This window comes from Rutilus rutilus, assembly GCF_951802725.1.
Source record: "Rutilus rutilus genome assembly, chromosome: 10".
NCBI classification, from domain to species: domain Eukaryota; kingdom Metazoa; phylum Chordata; class Actinopteri; order Cypriniformes; family Leuciscidae; genus Rutilus; species Rutilus rutilus.
The window spans coordinates 2,059,830-2,087,500 of record NC_140215.1 but is presented as its reverse complement, the minus strand read 5'-3'; the positions used below and the strand labels follow the sequence as shown (position 1 = coordinate 2,087,500).

The 27,671-nt window shown below is 37.5% G+C and overlaps 4 protein-coding genes across 4 annotated transcripts in view; 2 read left to right on the top strand and 2 right to left on the bottom strand.

The window, feature by feature from the left end:
- lcp1 (lymphocyte cytosolic protein 1 (L-plastin)) overlaps positions 1 to 6,072 on the top strand; it is a 17,420-nt gene extending 11,348 nt beyond the window's left edge. Inside the window, exons 11-16 of the mRNA XM_084420432.1 lie at positions 1,023 to 1,101; positions 2,553 to 2,667; positions 3,455 to 3,588; positions 4,035 to 4,155; positions 4,410 to 4,534; positions 4,980 to 6,072. Of these exons, the coding sequence (XP_084276558.1) occupies positions 1,023 to 1,101; positions 2,553 to 2,667; positions 3,455 to 3,588; positions 4,035 to 4,155; positions 4,410 to 4,534; positions 4,980 to 5,112 (707 nt within the window). The 3' untranslated portion in view covers positions 5,113 to 6,072. The remainder of the gene's footprint in view (positions 1 to 1,022; positions 1,102 to 2,552; positions 2,668 to 3,454; positions 3,589 to 4,034; positions 4,156 to 4,409; positions 4,535 to 4,979) is intronic.
- A 587-nt stretch (positions 6,073 to 6,659) lies between these two features.
- On the bottom strand, positions 6,660 to 18,855 carry cnot11 (CCR4-NOT transcription complex, subunit 11). Its single transcript, XM_084420436.1, has 9 exons — positions 18,818 to 18,855; positions 18,645 to 18,737; positions 17,244 to 17,598; positions 15,489 to 15,653; positions 15,245 to 15,397; positions 14,413 to 14,615; positions 12,252 to 12,454; positions 10,675 to 10,771; positions 6,660 to 7,545 (listed from the first exon to the last, which is right to left on the bottom strand). The coding sequence occupies exons 3-9, from the start codon at positions 17,560 to 17,562 to the stop codon at positions 7,348 to 7,350; spliced, it is 1,338 nt and encodes a 445-aa protein (XP_084276562.1). The 5' UTR covers positions 17,563 to 17,598; positions 18,645 to 18,737; positions 18,818 to 18,855; the 3' UTR covers positions 6,660 to 7,347.
- A 210-nt stretch (positions 18,856 to 19,065) lies between these two features.
- On the top strand, positions 19,066 to 23,013 carry rpl31 (ribosomal protein L31). Its single transcript, XM_084420438.1, has 5 exons — positions 19,066 to 19,116; positions 19,682 to 19,782; positions 19,865 to 19,990; positions 22,676 to 22,788; positions 22,944 to 23,013. Exons 2-5 carry the CDS (start codon positions 19,682 to 19,684, stop codon positions 22,973 to 22,975), a joined length of 372 nt encoding a protein of 123 aa, XP_084276564.1. The 5' UTR covers positions 19,066 to 19,116; the 3' UTR covers positions 22,976 to 23,013.
- A 2,983-nt stretch (positions 23,014 to 25,996) lies between these two features.
- The window catches only part of tbc1d8 (TBC1 domain family member 8), a 44,319-nt gene continuing 42,644 nt past the window's right edge, over positions 25,997 to 27,671 (bottom strand). The window contains exon 20 of the mRNA XM_084420429.1: positions 25,997 to 26,681. Coding sequence (XP_084276555.1) covers positions 26,349 to 26,681 — 333 coding nt within the window. The 3' untranslated portion in view covers positions 25,997 to 26,348. The remainder of the gene's footprint in view (positions 26,682 to 27,671) is intronic.

Sequence of the window (27,671 nt, the reverse complement as noted above, 5' to 3'; positions counted from 1 at the left end):
CTCAAAGTTACGAAAAAACATTCTTAGAGCAACATTAATAGTACATTTGTTCAATGATATGTGGTCTCTAATAATGTCCATTTATACAGTCAATCCCAAAATTATTCAGACACAAGATATCATTTTTGATAGTGTGTGCAGGACACTATAGTTAATTCATGTTAGTGAGGATAACATAATAAAATTGTAAACTGACATATTATACCCAAAAATTCTTCATACAGTGACTACCAGTAAAATTGATTCAGACACTTTGACCTGATCATGGTTTGCTGAAGTGTTTCTTCTTTAATTGCTAATGCTCTTTTTACACACAGACTGAACAAAATGAAGCATTGCTTGGTCACTGGTTGAGCTAAACTGGTATTATCTAATAGTGTAGTTAAATTTAACAGCTGACAGATATTCAACATAATTCATGTGTGAGACAGTCTAACAGAAGGACGGACAAAACCAGTCAAATATCAACTGAGTTCTGCTCATATTTTATTACCATTTTCTAAACTATAGCGAATAAACTGAGATAATGTGAGAAATGTTGAAGGTGTCTGAATACATTTTGGTTTGACTGTATATCATTAATGTTTTTTAGTTGGACGTTCACCATTTTTTAAATGTTACCAGTTTCGGAATGTTCAGGGAACATTCAAAAGTAACGTTCTTTAACGTTTGCAAAACGGAATGTTCCCGGAACATTTGCACAACCAAGAAAAACGGTTTTAAAACCTGGACGTATTGAATGGAAGTCAATGGGAACCGAAACTGTTTGATTCCCAACATTCCTCAAAATCTTTTTCTTTTGTGTTCAATAAAAGTCAATACAGGTTTGGAACAACATGAGTAAATGATAACTGGATTATTATTTAGGTGGCTCAACCATTTTTCCTACACATTAATGTGATATCTGTATTGGATGTCTGTATTTACATGTATTACATTCAGTGAATAGTGAATAATGCTTGAGCAGAGATAATGTTGAAGTAACGAGATCTCATCCATGTCTCATGTTCTGTCACTGTCAGGAGAGACCAGAGAGGAACGCACCTTCAGGAACTGGATGAACTCACTGGGCGTTAATCCACGTGTCAATCATCTCTATGTGTGAGTACAGCCTCAAACACGCATCAGGCTGAACACAGAATACAACACCATAAAATGGTAATAAACAACAGTTTAAAAAAGCAATCGTGGCTACTAAACCACTAAAACATATGGAAGCCCATTTCTGCCACATAAGAAGAAGAAAAAAAAATCACGTTTTGGTAAATTATGACAATTTTTTTTTTATTATGATATACTAATTCATGATTATGACATACTAAGTAATAATAATTTTGATATTTTTGTCATGACAAAAAGTCAATTATGACAAACGTAGACATAATTATGATAAAAAGTTGTGATAAAAAAAAATTGTCAGAATATCAACTTTTTACGTCAGAATTTCGACTTGGTCTGAAATTGGACATTTTATGTCATAATTATGACTTAGTATGTCACAATTAAAAAAAATTGTCATACATTTTTACTTTTTATGTCATAATTTTAACGTCAAAATGACAGAAAAAAACAGAATTTCAAATGTCATAATTATGACTTATGTCAGAATTTCGACTCAAAATCAACAACTTTTTACTACATAATTTTTACTCTGTCATAATTGTGACTTAGTATGTCATAATTTCGACTTTGTCATAATTTTGACAATTTATGACTTAGTATGCCATAATTTTGACATGTCAGAATTTAATCTTTTTATGTCATAATTTTTACTTTTTAATGTCTAAGCCTAATTATGATTTACAAAAGCATGAATTTCTTGCCTGTGGTGGAAGTGCCTTTATTAGTGATGCACCGAAATTTCGGCAACTGAAAATATTTGTCCAAAAAATTTATTTAGTTTCAGCATTTTAATACATATATGCACTACATGCATTACATATTAATTATATTTCGACTTGTTAGTGATGTCTTCATTATTTAATGGATGTTTGAATAAATCTGTCAAGAAAAGAAGACAACCATTTAAATGTTTATATTTAATAAAAAATGAAGTAGAAACATAATAATGTCATTAAAAGTTGATATGAAAACGGCCTTATGTGGCCAATTTAAATGTTTGTACAACATTATTGGAGTGTTGATTATTAAGTAAATTTGATAAATTAATTGATTATTAAATAAACAGCCAATGAAAACAAAAAAAATATTTTTGGTGCATCACTAATTCTTTTACTGTATATACAGTGAGTTTTCTTTATTAAATGGAACACACATATGACCTAAACATTACACATCAAAGCAAAAAAATAAATAAAATTAAAATGCAAAAATCACCATTTCTGTTTCCAGTCTGATGCCTGATGTGCATGATGTAATCCTGCAAAAAAAGCAGCAAACTATAGTTTGAAACATTTGTGTGAACGATCCCTTTAACCCTGCTCTTCTAAACCTCCTCCACTGAGACCTGCGTGTAAACCTCCAGGTGTTCCAGCAGGTGGCGCTGTTGTGGTGTGTGTTCTCATGTTCTCACTGTGGTCCTCTTCTTCTAGGGATCTGGCTGATGCGCTGGTGATCTTCCAGCTGTATGAAAAGATCAAGGTTCCTGTGGACTGGGACAAAGTGAACAAACCACCGTACACCAAACTGGGCGGCAACATGAAGAAGGTGCGCATAGACTCATGATCCATGAAACGCTCTACCTCAGGGTCTGGCATTCCTTATTACCACATTCAAGTCAGAAAGTATATTTTGTTCATATATTATTTAAAATTTTAAAATATTTTATGGATTTATTTACATATTTTATGAATAATAAAATTAAAATTAAATTTTATTTAATATAATTTAAATTTATATCACTTATTTATGCACAGCACAGCTGTGAAATGTATGCACAGCATAAATAAGTAATATAATAACTTTTTATATTTAAGTCTGTTGTCTTTCATACATAATGCGATAATATAACTGATATACAGCACAGAAATTAAAAATGATTTTGCAATCGACTAAATTAATTAACATTTTGTCAGCACCAGAAACACACACTCTCTCACACACTCACTCACTCACTCACACAAACACACACAAACAAACACACACACAAAAATCTTATGAATTGAAATAAAGATGAAATAAAGTATTATATAAATATTAGATGAAAAACTTAAACTTATTCCATTTAATTGAAAGGCAACATGTCTAATTTCAGTTTAGTTTAAGGTGAAGCACAAAAAAACGAAAAAAATTTGTTTACTAAAATAAAAAAGTAATATTAGTAATAAAAAACTAATAAAAATGACAAAAGCATATAGCAAAATGTTACTAAAATTAATTAAACATAATAAGGTAATATTATAAATATAATATAAATATTAAAGCTAATAATATAATTACATTTTAATATTAAATATTATTAACGGCGAGTGTAACGGGGTCATGTGACACACAGCTGGAGAACTGTAACTACGCAGTGGAGTTGGGAAAGAAGGAGGCGAAATTCTCTCTGGTGGGAATCGCTGGACAGGATCTGAACGAAGGCAATCGAACTCTCACACTCGCTCTACTCTGGCAGCTCATGAGGAGGTAAACACACACACACACACACACACACACACACACACACACACACAGGCTCCTAACCGATGATGAGGACTTGACCGAGCAGCCATCAAGTGTTAGACAGTATTCTAGATTATTAAGTGAGGAAGTTTTTTTTGTCCAATAATTAGAATCTCTGTTTTTTCAGAGTTTAGTAGTAGGAAATTACTAGTCATCCAATTTTTTATATCAGCTATACATTCCGTTAATATTGTGAATCGGTAAGTTTCGTCGGGGCGTGAAGAAATATACAGCTGAGTATCATCAGCATAACAGTGAAAACTAACGCCATGCTTCCTAATGATGTCTCCCGAGGGTAGCATGTCCAGAGTGAACAGCAGCGGTCCTAGTACTGAGCCTTGTGGTACACCATACTGAACTTGAGATCGATAGGTACACATTGAACACACTCATCACTCATCTGTCTGCAGGTACACACTGAACATCCTGGAGGATCTGGGCGACGGGCAGAAGGTGAACGACGACACCATCGTGACCTGGGTGAACGACGCACTCAAACAAGCCGGAAAAGGCACCATCAGCGGCTTTAAAGTAAGCAGCACACGCTCTCTCTCTCTCTCTCTCACACACACACACACCTCTTCGTGTGTTGTGCTTCTCTAGGACACACACTCACACACACACACACCTCTTCATGTGTTGTGCTTCTCTAGGACACACACTCTCACACTCACTCACACACACACACACTCACCTCTTCATGTGTTGTGCTTCTCTAGGACACACACTCTCACACTCACTCACTCACACACACACTCACCTCTTCATGTGTTGTGCTCCTCCAGGACGGATCCATCAGCACCAGTATGCCGGTCCTGGACCTGATTGACGCCATCCAGCCCGGCTCCATCCGCTACGACCTCCTCAAGGCAGAAGACCTGACCGATGAAGAGAAACTCAACAACGCCAAGTACGTCTCAACCACACTCCTCATTAGCATACTCATGAATATTCAATGAGCCCAAAAATCACATCAACTTTTTTCTTTCTGACCTGTAAAGCTGACAGAACCATAATCATCCAGAGGAGAACTGGCCTGGTTCTCCCAAGGGGTTTTATATATATATATAAAATTAACTAAATTATTAACTTTTTTACAACAAAAATGAACCATCACAGAACTTTCTTAAGCTGGACTATGACACTATGTTCTTCAAAAGGTTCTAACATGTACCATTTACTAAAATGTACACTTTTGGTACCAAAATGTACCGTTGAGAGACTAATATGCACTCTTTAGGAACAAAGGTGTACCTTTCAAAAAAAGGTGCCGCCCCAGTGACGGCTTCTGTACCTTTTTTTCTGAGAGTAAAAAGCGCTGTATAAATAAAGCTGACTGGACTTGTGTTTTTAAGGTACGCCATCTCTATGGCGAGGAAGATCGGAGCCCGAGTGTACGCGCTGCCCGAGGATCTGGTGGAGGTGAAGCCCAAGATGGTGATGACGGTGTTTGCTTGCCTCATGGCTCGAGGAATGAGACGAATCTAGAACCGCAACCGGGATTATACGCCTGCGTCTCAACGCCTTTTACATTTCCTTCATGTGTCTTTAATAGTTGCTCAGCTATTGGGTTCCTACATGCATACATGCAAATGTCATGCACTGTAAAAAAATATATATATATATAGAAATAATAATATAGAAGCAAAAAGTCTTGTTTTCTGGGAAATGCTGAAAAAGTTATAAAAAATAGTTTAAAACAAGAACAAATATCTGCAAATGGAGTCAGAAAAATCAACTTCATTTATTAGGGAAAACAAGTTTTGTACAACTTTTTACATCATAATTTTGACTGTCATAATTGTGACTTAAGTGTGTCAGAATTGAAATTAACACTTTGTCATAATTTTGACGTAATAATTATGACTTAATATGTCAGAATTTCAACTTTTTATGTCATTAAAGTAAATGATTTTAAAGCATGAATTTCTTGTCATAACTAGGCCTTTATTATTGATGCACCGAAATTTTGGCAAGCAAAAATATTTGTCCAAAAATTAAAACAGTTTTGAAGGCCAAACTCCATTAGCAGATATTTGATCAAACTAATTTTGATAAAAAAAAAAAAAAATACTGAGGATATATCTTTTTTTTTTCTGAAGTATGGAAACAATCGAGATAGAGAATATGAATAAACTGTTCTCGACACTCTAATCGAATAAATCTATTAACTCAAGAGATGCCCAGGAATCTGCATGAATGACATTGTGTCTTCACTAACCTCTAGATAAACGGGCCTAAACCCGTGTGAAGAGGGGTCAAAGGTCACGTCTGTTCATGTCTTTGGCACTGTGTGCGTATGTGGTGAAACGAGGAGAGAAATAAAGTCAGGCCAGTTTTGCTCTTTTTAAATGTTCCAGCTATAAATGATAAATGACATGTTCAGAGACAAACGTACATGTTCAAATGTCATTGTGCAAATAAAAACATTAAAGTTTTGTAACTTGAGTGATTGTGCTTGTTTCACATTTCAAAATCTGATAATAAAACTCATTTCAGATGAGAACTATTATATGTTAATCCAGCTTTACTCGTATACATACAGTAGTACACTCAAATAAAGTAATATACTATTAGGTAACAGTTTACAGTGAGGTCCCATTAGTTAATGCATTAACTAGCAATGAGCAATGCATCTGTTACAGTGTTTATTAATCTTTAATCAATAGAAAAGTAGCTTTAGTCTACATACGGGCATTTTAAAGTGTAATATATTCTAATTACAATTCATTTTTGCAGTCTTGACCTCATAACCCAGATTACACACACTGAAAAAAAGAGTAATAACACTTATGAATGATCTGGTTGATGGTTTATATCGTCCTCAAATACAAAAAATCCTGTCATCCATCTCTAAACTGAGGAGCGTGACGAGTGAGACATTACAATATTATATAAACATTAACATTATGACTTGGTCAAGCTGATTCAAAACCATGTGTGATGTGAAAAGATATACAAATATTAAATTTGACCTGTTTTATTGCAATGCATGGAAGCTTTAAAAATGATTAGTCTCAAATACTCTGCCATCGTTAACTTAAACATCTCCATTTTAATTTGTGTTGAAAGAACATACATCATTAACACTTTACATAAAGCCTTTATGTATAATGTATTATAAAGATATTCATAATGTTCGCTGCAATGCATTATATATTTTCAGAGTTAAATGTAGTATAATATTTCCGAAATTGGTAGTTTGTTTTTTATTATACTTTCTAAAGGGTGTAACAATGAATAGATAAGGATTATAACGGTGGTTACAATTATTCATGAGACCATACAATGCATTATAAGGTGCATAATTAATGCATTAAATTACTTATATAATGCATTATATATGAAGGCTTTTGTGTGTTACCCAAACATCCAGATCAAACGTCACGCAGTCAAACGTTCACATTCCACTCAGCATCATCATTATCATCATCATCGTCGTGTTCATGGCCGAGATAAACGTCAAAATAAAGAACATAAAACCACTTCAAATTCAGCAAAACTGAACTTATTAAAGTCAATGAAGCAGAGGAGTCGAAACATACTATGAAGAACGTGTAAGTAACCACCGCTTTAATGGACGAAAAGAAAAAAACGCATCAGGATCAAAAAAAGGTCGAACATGTTGTACATGTGGGAAAACATGAGGAAGTTGATACGCTGTGAAGTGAAAGGCTTTCAGAGAGAGACTCAGCTTTAGTCCTGGAGTTCATGCGCTCGTCATCATTTGGCCATCTTGCCCTCGGCCGGCATCTCTCCGTTATCAAGGGTCTTGAGGAGGCGAAACAGGCCCGCGGCCTCACGGATACGACTGAACTCGATGCAGAACGCCTGAACCTCGATGAAGAGATCCTGAACATTGATGATCTTATTCCTGATGAGGGACTGGAGGAAGACGCACACCAGACGCACCAGACGGTTCTTCAGGAGAGGAGAGATCGTGAGAGAGAATGAGCACAAAAACAACAGCACTGGAGCCTCTTTAAAGGGATAGTTCACACAACAATTAAAATTAGCCCATGATTTACTCGCCCTCAAATCATCCTACGTGTATATGACATCCTTCTCTCAGACGAATACAATCTGAGTTATATTAAAAAATGTCCTGGCTCTTCCAAGCTTTATAATGGGAGTGAATGGGTGTTTCTGTTTTGAAGTCCATAAAAGTGCATCCATCCATCATTAAAGTGCATCCATTCATCATAAAAGTGCATCTATCCACCATAAAAGTGCATCTATCCATTATAAAAGTGCATCTATCCACCATAAAAGTGCATCTATCCATCATAAAAGTGCATCCATCCATCATAAAAGTGCATCCATCCATCATAAAAGTGCATCTATCCACCATAAAAGTGCATCTATCCACCATAAAAGTGCATCTATCCATTATAAAAGTGAATCTATCCACCATAAAAGTGCATCTATCCATCATAAAAGTGCATCCATCCATTATAAAAGTGCATCTATCCATCATAAGTGCATCCATCCATTATAAAAGTGCATCTATCCACCATAAAAGTGCATCTATCCATCATAAAAGTGCATCTATCCATCATAAGTGCATCCATCCATTATAAAAGTGCATCTATCCACCATAAAAGTGCATCTATCCATTATAAAAGTGCATCTATCCACCATTAAAGTGCATTATCCATCATAAAAGTGCATCTATCCATCATAAAAGTGCATCCATCCATCATAAAAGTGCACCTATCCATTATAAAAGTGCATCTATCCATCATTAAAGTGCATCTATCCATCATAAAAGTGCACCTATCCATTATAAAAGTGCATCTATCCACCATAAAAGTGCATCTATCCACCATAAAAGTGCATCCATCCACCATAAAAGTGCATCCATCCATTATAAAAGTGCATCTATCCATCATAAAAGTGCATCTATCCATCATAAAAGTGCATCCATCCATTATAAAAGTGCATCTATCCATCATAAGTGCATCCATCCATTATAAAAGTGCATCTATCCACCATAAAAGTGCATCCATCCATCATAAAAGTGCATCCATCCATTATAAAAGTGAATCTATCCACCATAAAAGTGCATCTATCCATTATAAAAGTGCATCCATCCATTATAAAAGTGCATCTATCCATCATAAGTGCATCCATCCATTATAAAAGTGCATCTATCCACCATAAAAGTGCATCCATCCACCATAAAAGTGCATCCATCCATTATAAAAGTGAATCTATCCACCATAAAAGTGCATCTATCCATCATAAAAGTGCATCCATCCATTATAAAAGTGCATCTATCCATCATAAGTGCATCCATCCATTATAAAAGTGCATCTATCCACCATAAAAGTGCATCCATCCATCATAAAAGTGCATCTATCCATCATAAGTGCATCCATCCATTATAAAAGTGCATCTATCCACCATAAAAGTGCATCTATCCATTATAAAAGTGCATCTATCCACCATTAAAGTGCATTATCCATCATAAAAGTGCATCTATCCATCATAAAAGTGCATCCATCCATCATAAAAGTGCACCTATCCATTATAAAAGTGCATCTATCCATCATTAAAGTGCATCTATCCATCATAAAAGTGCACCTATCCATTATAAAAGTGCATCTATCCACCATAAAAGTGCATCCATCCACCATAAAAGTGCATCCATCCATTATAAAAGTGCATCTATCCATCATAAAAGTGCATCCATCCATCATAAAAGTGCATCCATCCATTATAAAAGTGCATCTATCCATCATAAAAGTGCATCCATCCACCATAAAAGTGCATCTATCCATCATAAAAGTGCATCCATCCATCATAAAAGTGCATCTGTGCATCATAAAAGTGCATCTATCCATCATAAAAGTGCATCCATCCACCATAAAAGTGCATCTATCCATCATAAAAGTGCATCTATCCACCATAAAAGTGCATCTGTGCATCCATCCACCATAAAAGTGCATCTATCCATCATAAAAGTGCATCAATCCATTATAAAAGTGCATCCATCCATTATAAAAGTGCATCTATCCACCATAAAAGTGCATCTATCCATCATAAAAGTGCATCTATCCACCATAAAAGTGCATCTATCCATCATAAAAGTGCATCCATCCATTATAAAAGTGCATCCATCCATCATTAAAGTGCATCTATCAATCATAAAAGTGCATCTATCCATCATTAAAGTGCTCCAGACGGCTCCGGGGAATTAATAAAGGCCTTTTGAAGTGAAGTGAAAAATATCCATATTTAAAACTTTATCGACTAAAATAACTAGCTCCTGCCGAATGAACATCGGGATTCCACTTACGCAACTCATGACGTCAGAAGTAGCGTAGTGTGTCATGGCGTAGTGTAAATATCAGCTTTAAGTCGCATTACTCGCATAAGTTGCGCTTTACACTTAAGTTGAATCCTAGGATGACTTGAGGGCGAGTAAATCATGGGTTCATTTTCATTTTTGAGTGAACTATCCCTTTAAACCACATCTGCCTTTTCAAAATAACATACTTTTTCCAGATTTCTCTGTAGGTTTCTCAGATCATCTGATACAAGTTTTCCAACTGTTAACATTCATGTTACATTCTGGCTATATATGCTTTTACGTCACCAAATAATTGGCGTAGTATTGTATGGTATGCACTGTAGCCCATACGCCAACGCCAAACACAGATAAAAATGATGTTCTTCCTCAGTGTCTCTGTCTTGTTTTCCAGCACAAATATCTAAACATTCTTAAATTAAGAAACATTTACTGGAGAAGCAAAATGACTGAAGATTAAGTGATTTTTTTGCTTAAAACCAGAAAAAAATAATAATAATAAATTCTGCCAGTTTTAGAAAACAGAATCTGGAAACATTTTGTTTGATTTATTTTTCAGGATTCTTTAATGAAAAGTTCATAAGAACAGCATTTATTTGAAAAATAATATTTTGTAACATTATAAATGTCTTTACTGTTACTTTTGATAAATTTAATGCGTCTTTGTTGTATTCAATTTCTATACATAAAAGCATTAACAGCTGCTCACACAGATGCATGATGGTCCGTGTGTTTACCTGCATGTATTTGTCTTTGATCTGCTCACATGTGGAGATGCAGTTGGAGATGTAGAGATGGATGAACTCAGGAGGAAGATCCACCGCTGTCGTTAACCTGCAGTCCAACACACACACACACACACACACACACACACTGAGTGCAGGGTTCGTACAGACACTGTCAAATGAAACTACAGGACTTTTCAAGCACTCCTTTTTTGGTTTTGAAGGACTACAATCAGAGATCGCACTTATCAAACAATATCTTTAGGATTTGTTTTTAAACTTAAATTACAGATGTAAGGTATCCAGATTCAGACCGTTTTATTTAGTGCCATGTAAGCATTCAAAGCTATTTTCATGGCAAAAAATTAAATTACAAAAATACAAATATCATATAAATACAATAAAAACCAAACTAACAAAAACAGCAAGTCATATTATACAAGATTTTTTAAATTAACATATGATAAAAAAATATATATATCAAAATCCTTTCCAGGCGTAATCTTACTAAATAAGTCCTTAAGTGAGGCATCTTCATAAAAGAGCAGTCTACTTGTATTAAGTCCAGGACAATCTAATAAAATATGTTTATAAGGTATCAAAAATACAACTTACAACGTATTTAATAATGTATAGTTTATAATGGCAATTATTGTTCATTAAATAATATTTTATATTATAGTGTTGGTGTACTTTGCATCGAGAAAAGGTCTGATGGGGGTTTATCAGACTCAAGTGTTCATTTTGCGTGAAAATATTGCATTAATGTTTTTTTTTACGAAAAAATTACATTTAAAATAAATTGTATTTAAATAAGTCAAGCACTTTTCAAGTTCCTCTTCGCACATATGGCTGTTTTCAAGGGTTTTCCAGGACTTAAATATCAAAAATCAAATTCAAGTCCTCAAGTACCCTGTGAATGAACACACACATCCACAGACGAAACACGCTCGACCCTGTCTTTTTATTCTCTACCTGATGGTGGCAGTATATCATTCGACTGTGACGTCGCTGTTAATTGGATAATTTATGGGTGGATAGTATAAATGTTTGGACCGATTTACTTCCTCTGTTGGAACGTAGTTCTCCAGACAAGTCGTTTACTCCAATTTGTTCTAACTTCTATTTTAGTTTGTCAATTATTTACCAATATTCATTATTACCCCATTGGACTATTATTTTCTCGTTTATTTAAATCCCTAGACATTATGTTATATTTCATTTTTGGGTGAACTATCCCTTTAAATCACATTTACCTTTTCAAAATAAATTTTTTCCAGATTTGATACATGGTTTCATCTGATACACTGATTTACCCAACGTTACTTCCTCTGGTGGAACATTTTTATGCCAATTTGTTCTATTTTAGTTTGTCTATTATTTACCAACATTCATTGGATTATTATTTTCTCGTTTATTTAAATCCCTAGACATTATGTTATATTTCTGTAACAGATCCTTAATAAATAATCTTGCAATGCAAACCGTTGGTTTGTGTGTGTAATCCTCTTTATGTTAGGGTCGGGAACGAGCTGGCCCTGACACTGTCCCGCCACGAACATGATCCGAGAAAGAGTTTAACGCTGTACCTGTTGACCACCTCCATGGAGTGCAGTGACATGTCCATGTTGACCAGGACAGAGAAATACTCCGTGATCTGGTTGGATGACATGAGCTTCAGGAGCATCTCAATGGCCACTAGAGGGTTGTTCTCAACCAGGTCCGGTAGTTTGGCTGGTGTCAGTCCAATATGGTAAACCAGCTTAGGATCCTTCTCTAGTTCACCAAGCAGCTGACGAGAGAGAGAGAGTTTTTTTTATTTTTTTTATATACTTTAAGATCACTTTATTTACAAAAACATTAAAGGGTCCCACTTTATATTAAGTGGCTTTAAGTACTAGTTGATGTTGTATTGTAAAATACTTTTGCTGCTATTGAGGTGTGATATGGGTAAGGTTAGGTGTAAGGGAAGGGTCAACAGTGTAATTACAAATGTAATTGTATACATTAATTGCAGCTGTAATTACATGCAGGTATGTGCAATGTAAAAACATGCATGTACACAATGTAAGTACATACACTGTAGTACTTAAAGCCACTTAATATAAAGTGGGACCCATTAAAGTTATAACATTTTTAGTGAAAAGCAAAAAAAAAAGGAGCGCCAATGGATTTTAAAATGAGTCTCAAGACGTGAAATAGCATCTCAGAAACGCAAACACTCGTTTCTAAAAAAATAAATAATACAAATAAATAAATAAAAGTTTTCCCTCTTTTTCCCTTTCCTTTACATTCAAAAACTTCACTCATGCATAAATTTGGAGACAGCCATCAGGGTCAACATCGCAAATACATTTGTTCATGTCCCATTTACATCTGAAAACATCAAAGTCATTAACCACCTTGTAATAGCTAAACTCTACATTGATACGGGAGTTAACCGTGAGGAATCACACACTACATGAAGAACACACGTCCATGTCACATTTCACTTCGACATCAGAAGAGTAATCAAAGAAAACACAATAGCGTTCAAAAGTTTGAGATTTTTTTAAAGTCTCTTCTGCTTGCCACGGCTGCATTTATTTTATAAAAAAAACACAGTAAAATTTTTGAAATATTATTACAATTTAAATAAAATGTTTTCTATGTGAATATATAGTGAAGTATAATTTATTACTGTGATCAAAGCTGAATTTTCAGCATCATTACTCCAGTCTTCAGTGTCACATGATCCTTCAGAAATCATTCTAATATGATGATTTGCAGCTCAAGAAACATTTATGATTATTATATTAATGTTGAAAACAGTTGCTGCTTCAGATTTTTATGAGGAAACCATCATACATTTTATTTTTCAGGATTCTTTGATTAATAGTTCAAAAGAACAGCATTTATTTGAAATGGAATCTTTTATAACATTATAAATGTCTTTACTATCACTTTTGATTAATTTAAGGCATCCTCTCTGACTTAATTCAAGTATTACACTGAACAAAATTATAAACGCAACAGTTTTGTTTTTGCCCCTATTTTTCATGAGCTGAACTCAAAGATCTAAGACTTTTCTATGTACACAAAAGGCCTATTTCTCACAAATATTGTTCACAAATCTGTCTCAATCTGTGTTAGTGAGCACTTCTCCTTTGCCGAGATAATCCATCCACCTCACAGGTGTGGCATATCAAGATGCTGATTAGACAGCATGATTATTGCACAGGTGTGCCTTAGGGCTGGCCACAATAAAAGGCCAATCTAAAATGTGCAGTTAGAAAAATAGGGGCAAAAACAATAGTGTTGCGTTTATAATTTTGTCTAGTGTAGTTTCTTCTAAAAAAAAATAAAAAAAAATAAAATTCTCGCTGGCCCTAAACTTTTGACTGGTAGTGTGTAAAAAAAAAAAAAAAAAAAGCATGTTTATTCCTAATGATGATATATTTATTCGTTACTGTAATACATAGGTAATTTGTATTATGTAAAGAACATTATGTATAAATACTTACACGTATATCATTAACTATACACTAACATGATGTATAAATAATTACAATTTAAATATAGATGTGATAAATATAGATATGATTATTTTTTCACATTACAGTAAAGAGATTGAAATGTGCTTAATTGTCACGTCATGTCTAAATAATGCAAAAAACATCTTCATAATTGGGGTGAATGTGAGCTGGACATGTCCAGGAAAGGTATCATGAGATTCCCCCACATGTGACTGTGTTTTGTGATGTTGTGTACCTGCGTCTGCTGTGCCGCTGATAATGGACTCTTGAAGGCTTTGGCCATGATGCGCTTGATCTCCACTCCTGTGCCGTTCCGCACACACATGGATCGATCCCACTGAATCCGATGATCCGGTTCACACGGGTTGAGCCAGGACAGCTCATCCTCACACACCAGAAGAGGCGGAGCGGGCCGGATAAACTCGGGACGAAAGTGGCCTGACAGAGAACCAGACGGGACAGAAAAGACCCGTTTAAACACTAGGGGTGTAACAATATATCATGTCACAATATAACGCAATACAAAAATGCAACAATATGTATCGTGGATAGTGACAATATGTGTTGTGTATAGTACACCCAAAATAAAAATTACTGTGTGAGAAAAATTCAAGTTTACAGAGTGTCAGTACTACATTAAACTACTGTATATAATGTTGAATATAATGTATAATAATGCAATGGGGGAATATTTGTGTGTCCTGAAAATGCCAAATGTCTGATGTTATTTTATTATTTACATTATTGTTAATTAGTTACATTATTTTAAATACATCTAGTCAGAGTGAAATCATATTCGTCTAAAATAATTCTGTATTTTCAGCTTCAGAATCATGAATATTGTTATTCTGGTGTCTCTATTGTCCTGTGCTTTGGGTTTCAGCACCAAGTCCAAGACTATTCATTTACACACACAATGTAATATCAAAGTTAGCATTTTAATCAACAGTAAATGTTCTGTTAACCTTTTATCATATGTCTTGGAGTATCGCAATAATATCGTATCGTGAGTTCAGTATCGTGATATGTATCGTTACACCCCTACTAAACGTCAGCCTCACACTCACTTTCCAGAGGAGGACGAGGTCCAGTCACCAGAGACTCTGTGATCTGATTGGCCACGGAGCTGTCGAAGCCCGAGTTGGAGGAGTCTGGATCTGGGTCGCTAAGCAGGCTGGGAAAACTGGCCTTACTCTGAGTGGGGAGCTCCGACTGACGCTCTGAAAGAAAAGACACAAGATGTGAATCTTCATTTTTGGGTGAACTAACGCTTTAAGCCTTATATAAGTGCATCTGTAGTTTGCTTCATACCAGCGAGTGCGAGCTGGAGTCCGCTGATGTCGATGGTCTGTGGCGTGGCACTCACGTCCATGGAGGACACCTGTCTCGGCGTCTTCTTGAAGAGATCTCGGGGCGGCGCCAGCATCAGCTGCGAGAGGAAGAACTTCTCCGGCAGTGTGATGGGGGGAAGAAAGCCTGCAGGGAACCATTTACATTCACAATTATGCATTAGGCAGAGGTTTTTATATCCAAAGCAACTTACATTGCATTTCAAGATACACATGTACATTCTTATCAGTTCTTGCTTTCCCTGGGAATCGAACCCGTGACCTTGGCGTTGCAAGCGCCAGCGCTCGACTGTTTGAGCTACAGGAAAGATTATATTATTTATATTTACAAAATATTTATTTCTATAGCGCTTTATACAATACATGTCATTTTAAAGCAGCTTTTTGCAAATTCAGCTGTAAAGCAGCTCTAAAAAGACTATTAATTCAGATCTATTCAGTTCAAAACCAGTGTAAGTTATTCAGTTATAAGACAAGTTTAATTCAGCTCTACGGAAGACAATAGTGTCATTATTATTCAGGTCAATTCAGAAACAGTATATAAGACTTTTAGAGGAAGACTTTTCATAAAACCACTGAAAGTAAACTTATTTTACACAATTTTCACTCAATTAAAAAAAAATGTGTCTCTATTCTGGATGATATATATTTTTATATAGCTCGACATTAACATCAGCCAAATGTGTGTGTTACTCTTCCACCGTAAGTCGACTTGCGTACGGCCGTCTGCCGGAAGCTAGTTATTTTAGTCGATAAAGTTTTAAATATGAATATTTTTCTTACACGAACGCATCGCTTCACTTCAGAAGGCCTTTATTAACCCCCGCAGAGCCGCTTCGAGCACTTTAATCATGAATACATGCGCTTTTATGATGGATAGATGCACTTTAATCATGAATACATGCACTTTTATGATGGATAGATGCACTTTAATCATGAATGGATGCACTTTGAAGGACTTCCAAAAACAAAAACCCATTCACTCCCATTATAAAACTTGGAAGAACCAGGACTTTTTTAAACATAACTCTCGATTGTATTCGTCTGAAAGAAGAATGTCATATACACCTAGGATGGCTTCAGGGAGAGTAAATCATGGGCTAATTTTTTTATTTATTTATTATTTTGGGTGAACTATCTCTTAAAAGGATACTTCACCGATTAGCATTAAGCTTTGTATCAGTAGAAACCCCGTAGTATCTTCGAGTGACCGTGCTTCCCTCCCTCATGCCCCCCTGAGACCAGAGATTTCTGTATCGTGTGTCTGGAAAAACCCTCAGTTGACACAAAAATCATAATTTATCGTCATCAGAGGGTCTTCTGTCCAGAGGTGAGAGACTCCAGCCAGTAGGAGGAGCTCGTCCCGCATGTCTTCAACCCGTCCATAGGGGGATCTCACCATAAAACACCATCTTTTCAGTTTCGAGTCGACTAGTAGCCTAGCTGTATCATTTCTCCCGATACTGCCCTCTGTAACCGGTGGGCGTGGCTTGGGAGTGGCCTCGTAGGGCAGTGAAGCAAGTGCATTGTGGGAGTTGTTGTCTTTCATCCACATGAGCCAAAAATACATTCTCTGGCTTTTCTCAGTCTAGAAGGCACCAACTTCAAAAATAATTACACATTTCTACTCCATAAATGACCCAATTTAAATACACATTCATCTTTCCATGATGCAAGACAAACACAACCAGAGGAGAGGAGGAGGAGGAGGACGTACCTGAGAGCGGTTTCTCCTGCTCCTCTCCGGTGGGCGATGGGTTTAGCAGGTGCGCAAACACCGCGGCGAAGGGGTTAGCGGCCAGCGGCTCGGTGCGGTACATCTCCCACAGCAGGTACAGCGCCGTGAGCCTCTGCGGGGCGCTGGGCAGCAGGTCGGGCTGCTGCAGCAACATTACCAGAACCGATCCCACACGGAAGTGCTCGGCCTTCCCGAAGCAGTGGTGGAAGGCGGTGGACAACTGCTCGAAGCTGTTGCTGCAGGCGTCCTCCGACATGATGCCCAGCAGGTTCGACAGCTCTTTAGGAGCCAGCGTCATGATGCTTCTGTCACACAGGCCACTGGATCAGGAGGACTAGGAAGAGACACACAACAGTAGATGAAGTAAAGTTTATTGAACCTTTAGACAAAATATAACAGAAAATCGAACACAAATACATGTGTGTTTTTTTGTCGAGAATCATATTTGATACATCAGGCTTTTATGGCTCATATAATATGATATAGCCTAGTGAGACTATGGAGGAAAAACACCTCAGTTTTTTTTTAGATATTAAAACTGAGCAAAAATATTCAATTTTGTTGCAGATGCTGATATTTACTGTATATGGCCAAAAAGTAAGATGCAATTCTGATGCTTGTAATGCATATCAATGAGAACATTATAACAGTATAGCATTTAATATCAATATCTGCCAATAATACGTCTTAGGTGATATTTAAATGCTTAGTTTTATGATCAAAGCTCTGTAGTTTTAAAACATAATGCAATGCAATACAATGATGATTGAGAGATGAACAAATAAACCTTGCTCAAAAGCCTGATGATAATATTTGATACTCATGATATTTCTAATAAATGATGTCTGGATAATCTATTAACCCTACAGTAGTCAACATTTTAAGTGGATCAAAACCTTTCATCAAAGTTATACATGAATTTTGAACAACTTAGATTAACTTTTTTCGATCCACTTCAAATGTTGACTAACGTTACTGTAAGTTGCTTCAGTACTAAAAATATAAAAGTTTTTCTAATGTCTACTTTGAGCTGAAGGAGGACGTTTGTACAATTATACTAAAAGCCTCTTTACTTGCTAAAGAAGTCTAAACTATCAATCAGACGACAGAGGTTTGATCATGTTGATCATTTATTTATAGGCCTTAGAAATGTGCTACAAATATGATACCAACGGTTTTATGAGGGTAATACATTTATTGTACAGTAACTGTTACAATATTCTAATTATTTCACAACATTTCTCAGCTTAATGAAACACATCAGACGAACCTCAAATACTACACGCAGTATTATTTTTTACTTACTAAACTCCTGAAACTGCTGTCTATTTGGGGAACTCTGTAGGTTTTGTGACACAGTCAGTTAACAACAATATTTACCTGAGTGGAGCTCATTGATACCGTCCCGTCAACTCATGAATATTCATTAAAAAACCAGACGCGGTGACGCTCCAGTGCCGATATAACACTTATCTGAGAGATTTTACAGGTTAATGTTTTAATCATTAGTCTATTTCTATCATATAATCTGAATCTTCTTCACTTCCACTCACTCATAACCGTCGCGGTTGTCGGTAAGCGCTTCCTGTGCGCCGAACGGATTTATGGGAAATGTAGTTTTTAATACGGCAAACGAATAGAACGTTAAAAAAAATCACAAATTGCGTTCTAAAATAAAAGCTGTTTTTCATTATTATTATAAACATAATTTTCTCTCATATATATATATATACGTCATTAAAAAAAACAAGGACAACGCAACAACGTATAATGACCCGGATGTGAATGTGTATTCCGCCTTGAATGTGACCCATAATCCACCGCTCTTCCTTTCCCACTTTCATCGTACAGAGTGAGTACCTTCCTCTCGCTTATCGTCTATAAATCCAGCATCATCCGCGTTATTAAGCACTTATAATGAAGTTTAATGTCACGTTTGAGTGTACAGACACATTATGAATCACTGGGATGCGTTTTGGCGTGTTTAAGACGCTGATGTGAGTGATTAAAGACTAAATGCTAACGCGTCCGTGAGAGAATGAGACGAAAACATGATAAAGCGGTAAACTGCAGAATTACACTGATTTCAACCGGGTAAACTGTGTTTTAACGCGATGAAACCGTCAATAAAGTTACATATATGAATAATCATGACAATAGTAGTCAATTGTTACACTATGTAGTTCATTAGCTCGTGATTGTGTTATTAGCAGTTGTGTGTCTCTCGTCCAATCAGAGTTTAGTCTCAGAACTGTATGTTCTAGTTCTCCAGGGTTTTACAATGAGAAATAAAGTCAGCATTGGTTGTTATTGGTGTGTTTTGGTTAATGAGTGACGTGTATCCAGTGAAGTGATGCATGCATATCCAGTGTGTAATTGTGTTGTGTTGATATCTCTGTGTGTGTGTGTGTGTGTAGATGGCACCCAAGAAGGGCGAGAAGAAGAAGGGCCGCTCCGCCATCAATGAGGTTGTGACGCGTGAATACACCATCAACATCCACAAGCGCATCCATGGCATGTAAGTGACACCTGGAGTGAGTGAACGCTCACCTGTAACTCGCACTGGAGGATTAACACACATCTCTGCTCCTCTCTTCCAGCTCTTTCAAGAGGAGAGCTCCTCGAGCGCTGAAGGAGATCCGCAAGTTTGCGGTGAAGGAGATGGGCACGCCTGATGTTCGCATCGATACCCGTCTCAACAAGGCCGTGTGGGCTAAAGGTGTCAGGTGAGACGGTCTCAGAGGTTTTGTTGCGCTCATTCCCGCTAATAACACTAAAATGCCTTCGCTTTGAGTCGAGTCTGTAGTTTGAGCTGGACTTCAGGTAGATCTCCAGGAACATGACTATAAACAGATCGATAAACTTTTGTAAACCCAGCCAGTATACTCACAATGAAAGCTTCAAACTGTAAAATATAAATATATCAGCTGAAAAGCATCCAATGTGATCAACACTAGGGGTGTAATGAGACCCTCATGACACGATTCGATACATATCACGATAGTGAACTCACGATACGATATTATTGCGATACTCCAAGACATATGATAAAAGGTTAATAGAAAATGTACTGTTGATTAAAATGCTAACTTTGATATTACACTGGTGTGTAAATGAATAGTCTTGGACTTGGTGCTGGAAACCCAAAGCACAGGACAATAGAGACACCAGAATAACAATATTCATGATTCTGAAGCTGAAAACAGAATTATTTTAGACTAATATGATTGCGTTGTTTCATGACTAGATATATTTAAAATAATGAAGGCCAATTTTTACTGGTAACATCAGACATTTGGCATTATCAGGACACACAAATATTCCCCCATTGCATTATTAAACAATATATTCAACATTATATATAGTAGTTTAATGTAGTACTGACACTAAAACTCTGTAAACTTAAGCCAGAATTAGGCCTTAGTTTAATTAGGACATTTAAGTAGTTTTTGTAAATGTGTGTTGTGGAAAACATTACTGGTGTGCATCTCGAGATGGCACTGATGTATGTTCAGATCTCTCAGTGAAAGTGTCGTTCAGTTAAAACGGCTCAAACATGCACTATAGTCTGGGACTAGATTAAGCCTTGTCTGTGAAACCAGGTGTAGATTTAGCATAAACTCCGGCATGTTTTAAACCGTTCAAGACAGACGTCACGACCTGAACCTCTCAGCGATTGGCTGCCGCCTGCGATTCTCACTTGATATTTGCATAAAGAAAGTTTTTCAGGCTCTCTGCCGTTATTATGCGTGTCAAATGGCACAGAACAGAGCAAGCGTTTTCACTGAAGTCCTGTGGACGTGGAGTTTCATGCTCACGTGGTGAATTGAAAGCGTCAAAAGATCGGGGACTTTATGCAAAAAACACAGACGGCAGCCAATCGAGGGACTTTATGCAAATATCTAGTGAAAAATGCGTGCGGCAGCCAATCACTGTGAGGTTATGGGAATGACGGTCTTGAATGGTTTAAAACGTGCAGGTTGTGCCGGAGTTTATGCTGGATTCAGTGCGGAAATCATATTATTCATACGTTTGGATGCTTTGCAGTTGTTACACACACACACTGGCCGGACAAAAGGAAAAAGTCGCTGTTTGGATTTAAATAGGCAAATGTTTAAGAGTCTATGATTGGATCATTATAGAAGTGATCATTTCTAGCATGTTTGGCAACAGTTCTTCTAACACTGATTGATGGAGTGTGTAGCGCTTCATTTCTTAAACAAGCATGTATGAAGACGCATCATGGCCATATTCCAGGAGTGTCAAGAGTCATCAGGCTCAACCTGTGAAAGAATGAAGAATCATTTTCCACACCTTAAATTCACTGAAAGTCTTTGGAAAAGCCTGTAAAGGTCCTGCAGAAAGCGATGCATAAAGGCCTCATTATACTTCTGCGTCGGACATACGCCGGAGCCTATACGCCGTAGGCAACGTGTTGGTTTTAATTTATACTTCTGTGTTGTTGTCCGCGTTGACGCGCACCTGGGGAGCATGAAACCCCGAGGGAGGGGTTCTGGCAGACCAATCACAGCGCTTGTGTCCGCGTAGAATTGACGCGTTGTTACATTTTTGGAGAGGTGCACGTCAGGGTACGCCGAAGGGTACGCGCGCTACACACAGCCTACGACGTAGCTACGGCGGCAGTTCGACGCAGAAGTATAAAACAGGCTTAAGGATGGAGTGGAACGACGAATTTGTTGACAATTTAGTGTTAACTAATAATTGTTATAAACTGGCACTACCAACAAAATATTAGTGCATTCCTGGAACTGGGCGTCGTTACACTCCATCCTTATGATCGCTTTCTGCAGGACTTTTACAGGCTTTTCCCAAACCACTGAAGTGACGTCGACGTCTGGGTTAGCGGTAGCATTAGCCATCAGGCAAGTGTTATTTAAATAAACTCCTGATGTACTTACAAACTTTCCAATGCCTCGTTTTATGAGTACAGAAGCTGTTTGTACGACTGTAGAAGTTTGGTGCCATTCTGGGCATTATTAGTGCGGTAATTTACCAGATACAGCCTTGGATCCATTAGCGCCTGCACTAAACCATCCGGCTGATATCTCTAAATAAGCTCTAACTTTAATAATGTTCGACCAAGGGAATAAAGGCTTCTGGGGGGTGTTTGGCTCGAGGTCATGGTGCAAAGGACCCTAGGTTGATTTTACTCCGAACCATCTCTTTAAATTCACTGAAACACAATACAAGATCTTGAGCAAAAACTGATGGAAGTAACATTTATTTCCATCAAGAGGTGCATCAACTTTGCCTCAAATCTCGCCTCTTTCGTCACACTGTCGACACACACATAATTAAACACACTCGCTCAGACACAAGAAGGCATTTTAGCGTTGTCAGACATTCACAATCATGCATGTGATGCCTAACGTTGATGTGTTGTTTGTCAGGAACGTGCCGTACCGCATGCGTGTGCGTCTGTCCAGGAAACGCAATGAAGACGAAGATTCTCCAAACAAGCTGTACACACTCGTCACATACGTCCCCGTCACCACGTACAAAGGTGAGGTGCTCCTCCACTGTCGATCATGTGTGTTTCAGTCGTATATCTGAGGCTCGTTTACTGTCGGGTGAATGATTGAAGTCAGTGACGATCATTATACGTGTTCGTTCTGCATTGAAAACCCATTTTAAACGTCGTGCTTTTTGTGTCCGCAGGTCTTCAGACTGTAAATGTGGATGAAAATTAATTTTCTCTTCATGTCTGTTGGAATAAAAACATAAAAAGGATTCTTGTTGTGGATGATTTATTTGTGGCATGTGCAGATATTGACAGAATCAGCAGTACATCATGCGTCACATGTAAACTTGAGATGCGTTTGTGCAGCAAACATCATCTTCACTGAAAGCTGTGATTGATTCAGAAAGGCTCGAGGTGAGATTGTGCAGAGAGAGAGAGAGTTTGGCAAAGGTTTTCAGACGATCTGATTGGTTCCTCCAACCAAGAAAATCATCTAATGCTACATGTTTCCTTCTCATGTTGAAGAGTTTCTCAGGATCACAGATTTGATCATTAAACTGCTGTCAGAAATGGAAACTAGATGCTTCATTTGGATAAACTCACTGCATTATCAGCATCTGAAGAATTAAACATGGTCCCATTTGGATTCAACATGCACATGTTTCCTGTGGCACGATATAACTGAGCATCAGTCATGTGACTGTTTTTAAGGCACTTTATACATCTGAGAGCTGCAGTGCGTTTCATGGATGCGAGAAAAGCCAAGGCTGATTGTCAGATTGAAACCGGATCAGTTTGTTCAGACAGTGTCGTCAGGATCTAGCACAGATAGTCAGCTTATTTACTTTGCATATGTCAAATAATAAATATAAAATTAATGCTTACAACAAATTTTCACAAAATCTGGGTTGCAGTGAATCTGTAAATGTTAAACTGCACGTGTTTAACATTATTGAAGAACATTTGTACAACTTTGTTTCCATCACAATGCCATTAAACAAGTTAAACTGAAGAATTTATGTAAAATTATAAGCACTGCATTTCAGCTTTTAAATGACACAAAATTTCATCAAAACCTTGATTTTTTTGCTTAAAAAAAATGGAAGTGTCAAAATTGGCATCAAATGCTGAACTTAAACTGGAATATTCCTATAGAATCAACATCAAATCAAAATTTAATTTCTTAAAGTAGGCATGAAATGAACATTCACTGTATCCATTTTCTAAATGCGTGATATTGCAATATATTTCCTTCAAAAAAAAAAGAAATTTGACCTCATAAGTTTTAATCAAACTGATTAAAACACGCTGAACGCTGCAGCATTTGAGCTTTAACCAGGAGTCAGACATTATCATCTGATGTTCAACAGGTAAAATAATCATAATGATCAATATTTCCTTCATGCGAGTCTCGTTTATACAGTCAGTAACATGTAAACAATCCCATCAGACTGAACTCATGCGTTATTTAAAAGCTTACAGACAGAACACTTCAAATGTGAGGAGACTGAAACACATTTATCACATTTGTCTGGTGTGTGAAGGACAGAAGCAGCGCCTCAACACTTTAAAACAGGAACAGATCATCTAAATCAGTCACACTTTACAGAAAAAGTCTCATTAGTTAACGTCCATAAACTAACAATGAGAAATATAGATATTACAGCATTCATTAACCTTCGTTAATGTTAGCTCAGTGTTACAGATATGTAGTAAATGCTAATATTAACTAAGATAAATAAATGCTTTCGAAGTATTAATCATTGTTAATTAATGTTCGCAAATGAGACCTAACTGTAAAGCTGTACGGAGGACAGTGAAACTAAAACACTGTGAGATAAATGTGAAACTTCGCTTCATGACGTCCTACGTTAAAGCTTTCAGTGAGGGGAGTCCAGCTCACCCCTGCGGCATCATGGGATTTTAGACACGCCACACTGCAAAAAAATGATGCTCCTTCTTGGTACTTTTGCTTTGGTTTCCAGTACAAATACACATTCTTAAATCAAGAGACATTTACTGGAGAAGCAAAATGTCTTAAAGGGACAGTTCACCCATAAATGAACATTCTGTCATTATTGTTTTATGTTGAACATAAAGGAAGATTTTGTAAGAATGTTGGTAATCAAACAGTTGCTGGAGATATAGAGAAAAAAATAATACTACTAAGGAAGTCAATAGGGACCAGAAACTGTTTGATTACCACCATTCTTCACAATATCTTCCTTTATGTTCAACATGCAGGTTTAGAACAGTAAATAATCATTTTTGGGTGAACTAGCGAAGTCTTGTTTTCTGAAAAATCTAAATGAAGTGAGTTTGTGCTTTAAACAAGAGCAAATATCTACTAGTGGAGTCAGAAAAATCAACTTAATTCAAAAGAAAATTATTTTTCTGACCCCATTGTCAGATATTTTTTAATATTTTAACCATAAACTCACTTCGTTTTGATACATTTTCATTAATACCTTCAGTCATTTAGCTGCTTCTCCAGTAAATACGTCTTGATTTAAAGGGATACTCCACTTTTTTTGGAAATAGGCTCATTTTACACCTCCCCCAGAGTTAGACTGTTGAGTTTTACCGTTTTCGAATCCATTCAGCCGAACTCCGGGTCTGGCGGTACCACTTTTAGCATAGCTTAGCATAGATCATTGAATCGGACAGGACCATTAGCATCTCTCTAAAAAAAAAATGACCAAAGAGTTTCGATATTTTTCCTATTTAAAACTTGACTCTTCTGTAGTTACATCGTGTACTAAGACCGACGGAAAAGTTGCGATTTTCTAGGCTGATATGGCTAGGAACTATACTCTCATTCCTGCGTAATAATCAAGAAACTTTGCTGCCGTACCATGAGTCCAGCAGGCGTAATGATATGACGCAGCGCCTGAAAACAGTCCCCAGCTCGGTAACTTCCAACGTGACCGGGACTAAGTTTGTCTAACCTATTAGACCTATTTTCAGGCGCTGCGTCATATCATTACGCCTGCTGGACTCATGGTACGGCAGCAAAGTTTCTTGATTATTACGCAGGAATGAGAGTATAGTTCCTAGCCATATCAGCCTAGAAAATCACAACTTTACATTTTCTGTCGGTCTTAGTACACGATTTTTAAATAGTTTTAAATAGGAAAAATATCGAAACTCTTTGGTCATTTTTTTTTAGAGAGATGCTAATGGTCCTGTCCGATTCAATGATCTATGCTAAGCTATGCTAAAAGTGGTACTGCCAGACACGGAGATCGGCTCAACAGTTCAACTCTGGGGGAGTTGTAAAATGAGCCTATTTCCAAAAAAAGTGGAGTATCCCTTTAAACAAGAGCAAATATCTACTAGTGGAGTCAGAAAAATCAACTTAATTCAAAAGAAAAGCATTTTTCTGACCCCATTGTCAGATATTTGTAATATTTTAACCATAAACTCACTTCGTTTTGATCAATTTTCATTAATACCTTCAGTCATTTAGCTGCTTCTCCAGTAAATGCGTCTTGATTTAAGAACGTTTAGATGTTCGTACTGGAACACGAGTCGTGTGTGTGTAGTGCGGTGTGGTTTGGTCCTGGCGAGATCAAGGCACACGTGAAAGCGTCGTCTGGACCTCATCGGCTTCCCGTTGCATGCTGGATCATGAGCAGACCGGCGCGCTCCTGATACTGCCGGGCCTTCGCGGACGCGATCCTCGCGCTCAGGTCGACGGGCCGCTCCAGGAAGTTGACCAGAACCTGCTCGGTCAGTAAAGAGGCCAGGATCTGCTCGAAGCTGACGGACCAGTGCGCGTCCGAGTCTCTCGAGGCGTCCTCTGCGTGGTTCCCAGCCTCCCCGATCTGCAGAACGAGACTGGTGACCATCCCGATGGCCTGGAAGAGCTCGGCCTCGCACGGCTCGCCTTGAAACATGCTGTACAGCGTCTTACAAAACTGGATGAACTCCCGCTGATGAGACGAATCACACACACAACAAGAGACTTCTGAGTTATTGGATTCTCAGTAAAAGCTGCTCGACACGACCTCCATCTGCAGTTTGAGTCGCATTTGTGAACACCTTCACAAACTTGTAATGAGAAGCTTTAAAGGGGTCATCGGATGCCCGTTTCCCACAAGTTGGTGTGATTCTTTAGGGTCTTCATGTAAAGTTTGTAACATACAGTACTGTGCAAAAGTCTTAGGCATGTTAATAGATCCAAGATGGCGGCGCGAGTACATCGCGAGGCTCGCGGTCTCTCCAGATTCTGTAATTTAGCAGTATTTTTCTTGCTCATTTCGGGTCTGTTCGTCCAGAACAGTTGTGCCTTAACATCGTACACCCAAGGTGAGCTTTTGGATATTGGTTTGCGAATTTCCGACAGTTTTATGGACAACCTTCGACTCCTTCCTGAGATCGCCAGATCACCCGAGGCTATGCACTCTGCCCGGCCGGGCGGAAGTGCTCGCAGGCGCCGGCGAGATCGTAAACAAAGGCGGGGGAAGCGCGGAGGACTAAGAGCTAAGCTAAAGCTAACACCACACCGGCTCTCTTTACCCAGCATTTTCCTTGCCAATGTACGGTCGCTGTTGAACAAAATGGAGGAGATTCGACTCAACATCACATACAGCAAGAGACTTTTGAACTGTAATGTTCTAATTTTCACGGAAACATGGTTAAACAGCGGAATACCGGACAACGCTATTGAGCTAGCGGGACGCCATACATTCCGGGCGGATAGAACATTACATGGCTCCGGTAAGACCAGAGGTGGTGGATTGTGCATTTACATTAACAAAGCTTGGTGCACAAACTCTGCTATTGTTGGGAGACATTGTTCAGCTAACCTTGAGTTTCTCATGGTTAAATGTAGACCGTTTTATCTACCGCGGGAGTTCACTTCCACTATTATAACTGCAGCCTATATTCCCCCGGATGCTGATGCCAAGTTTGCTATGAAA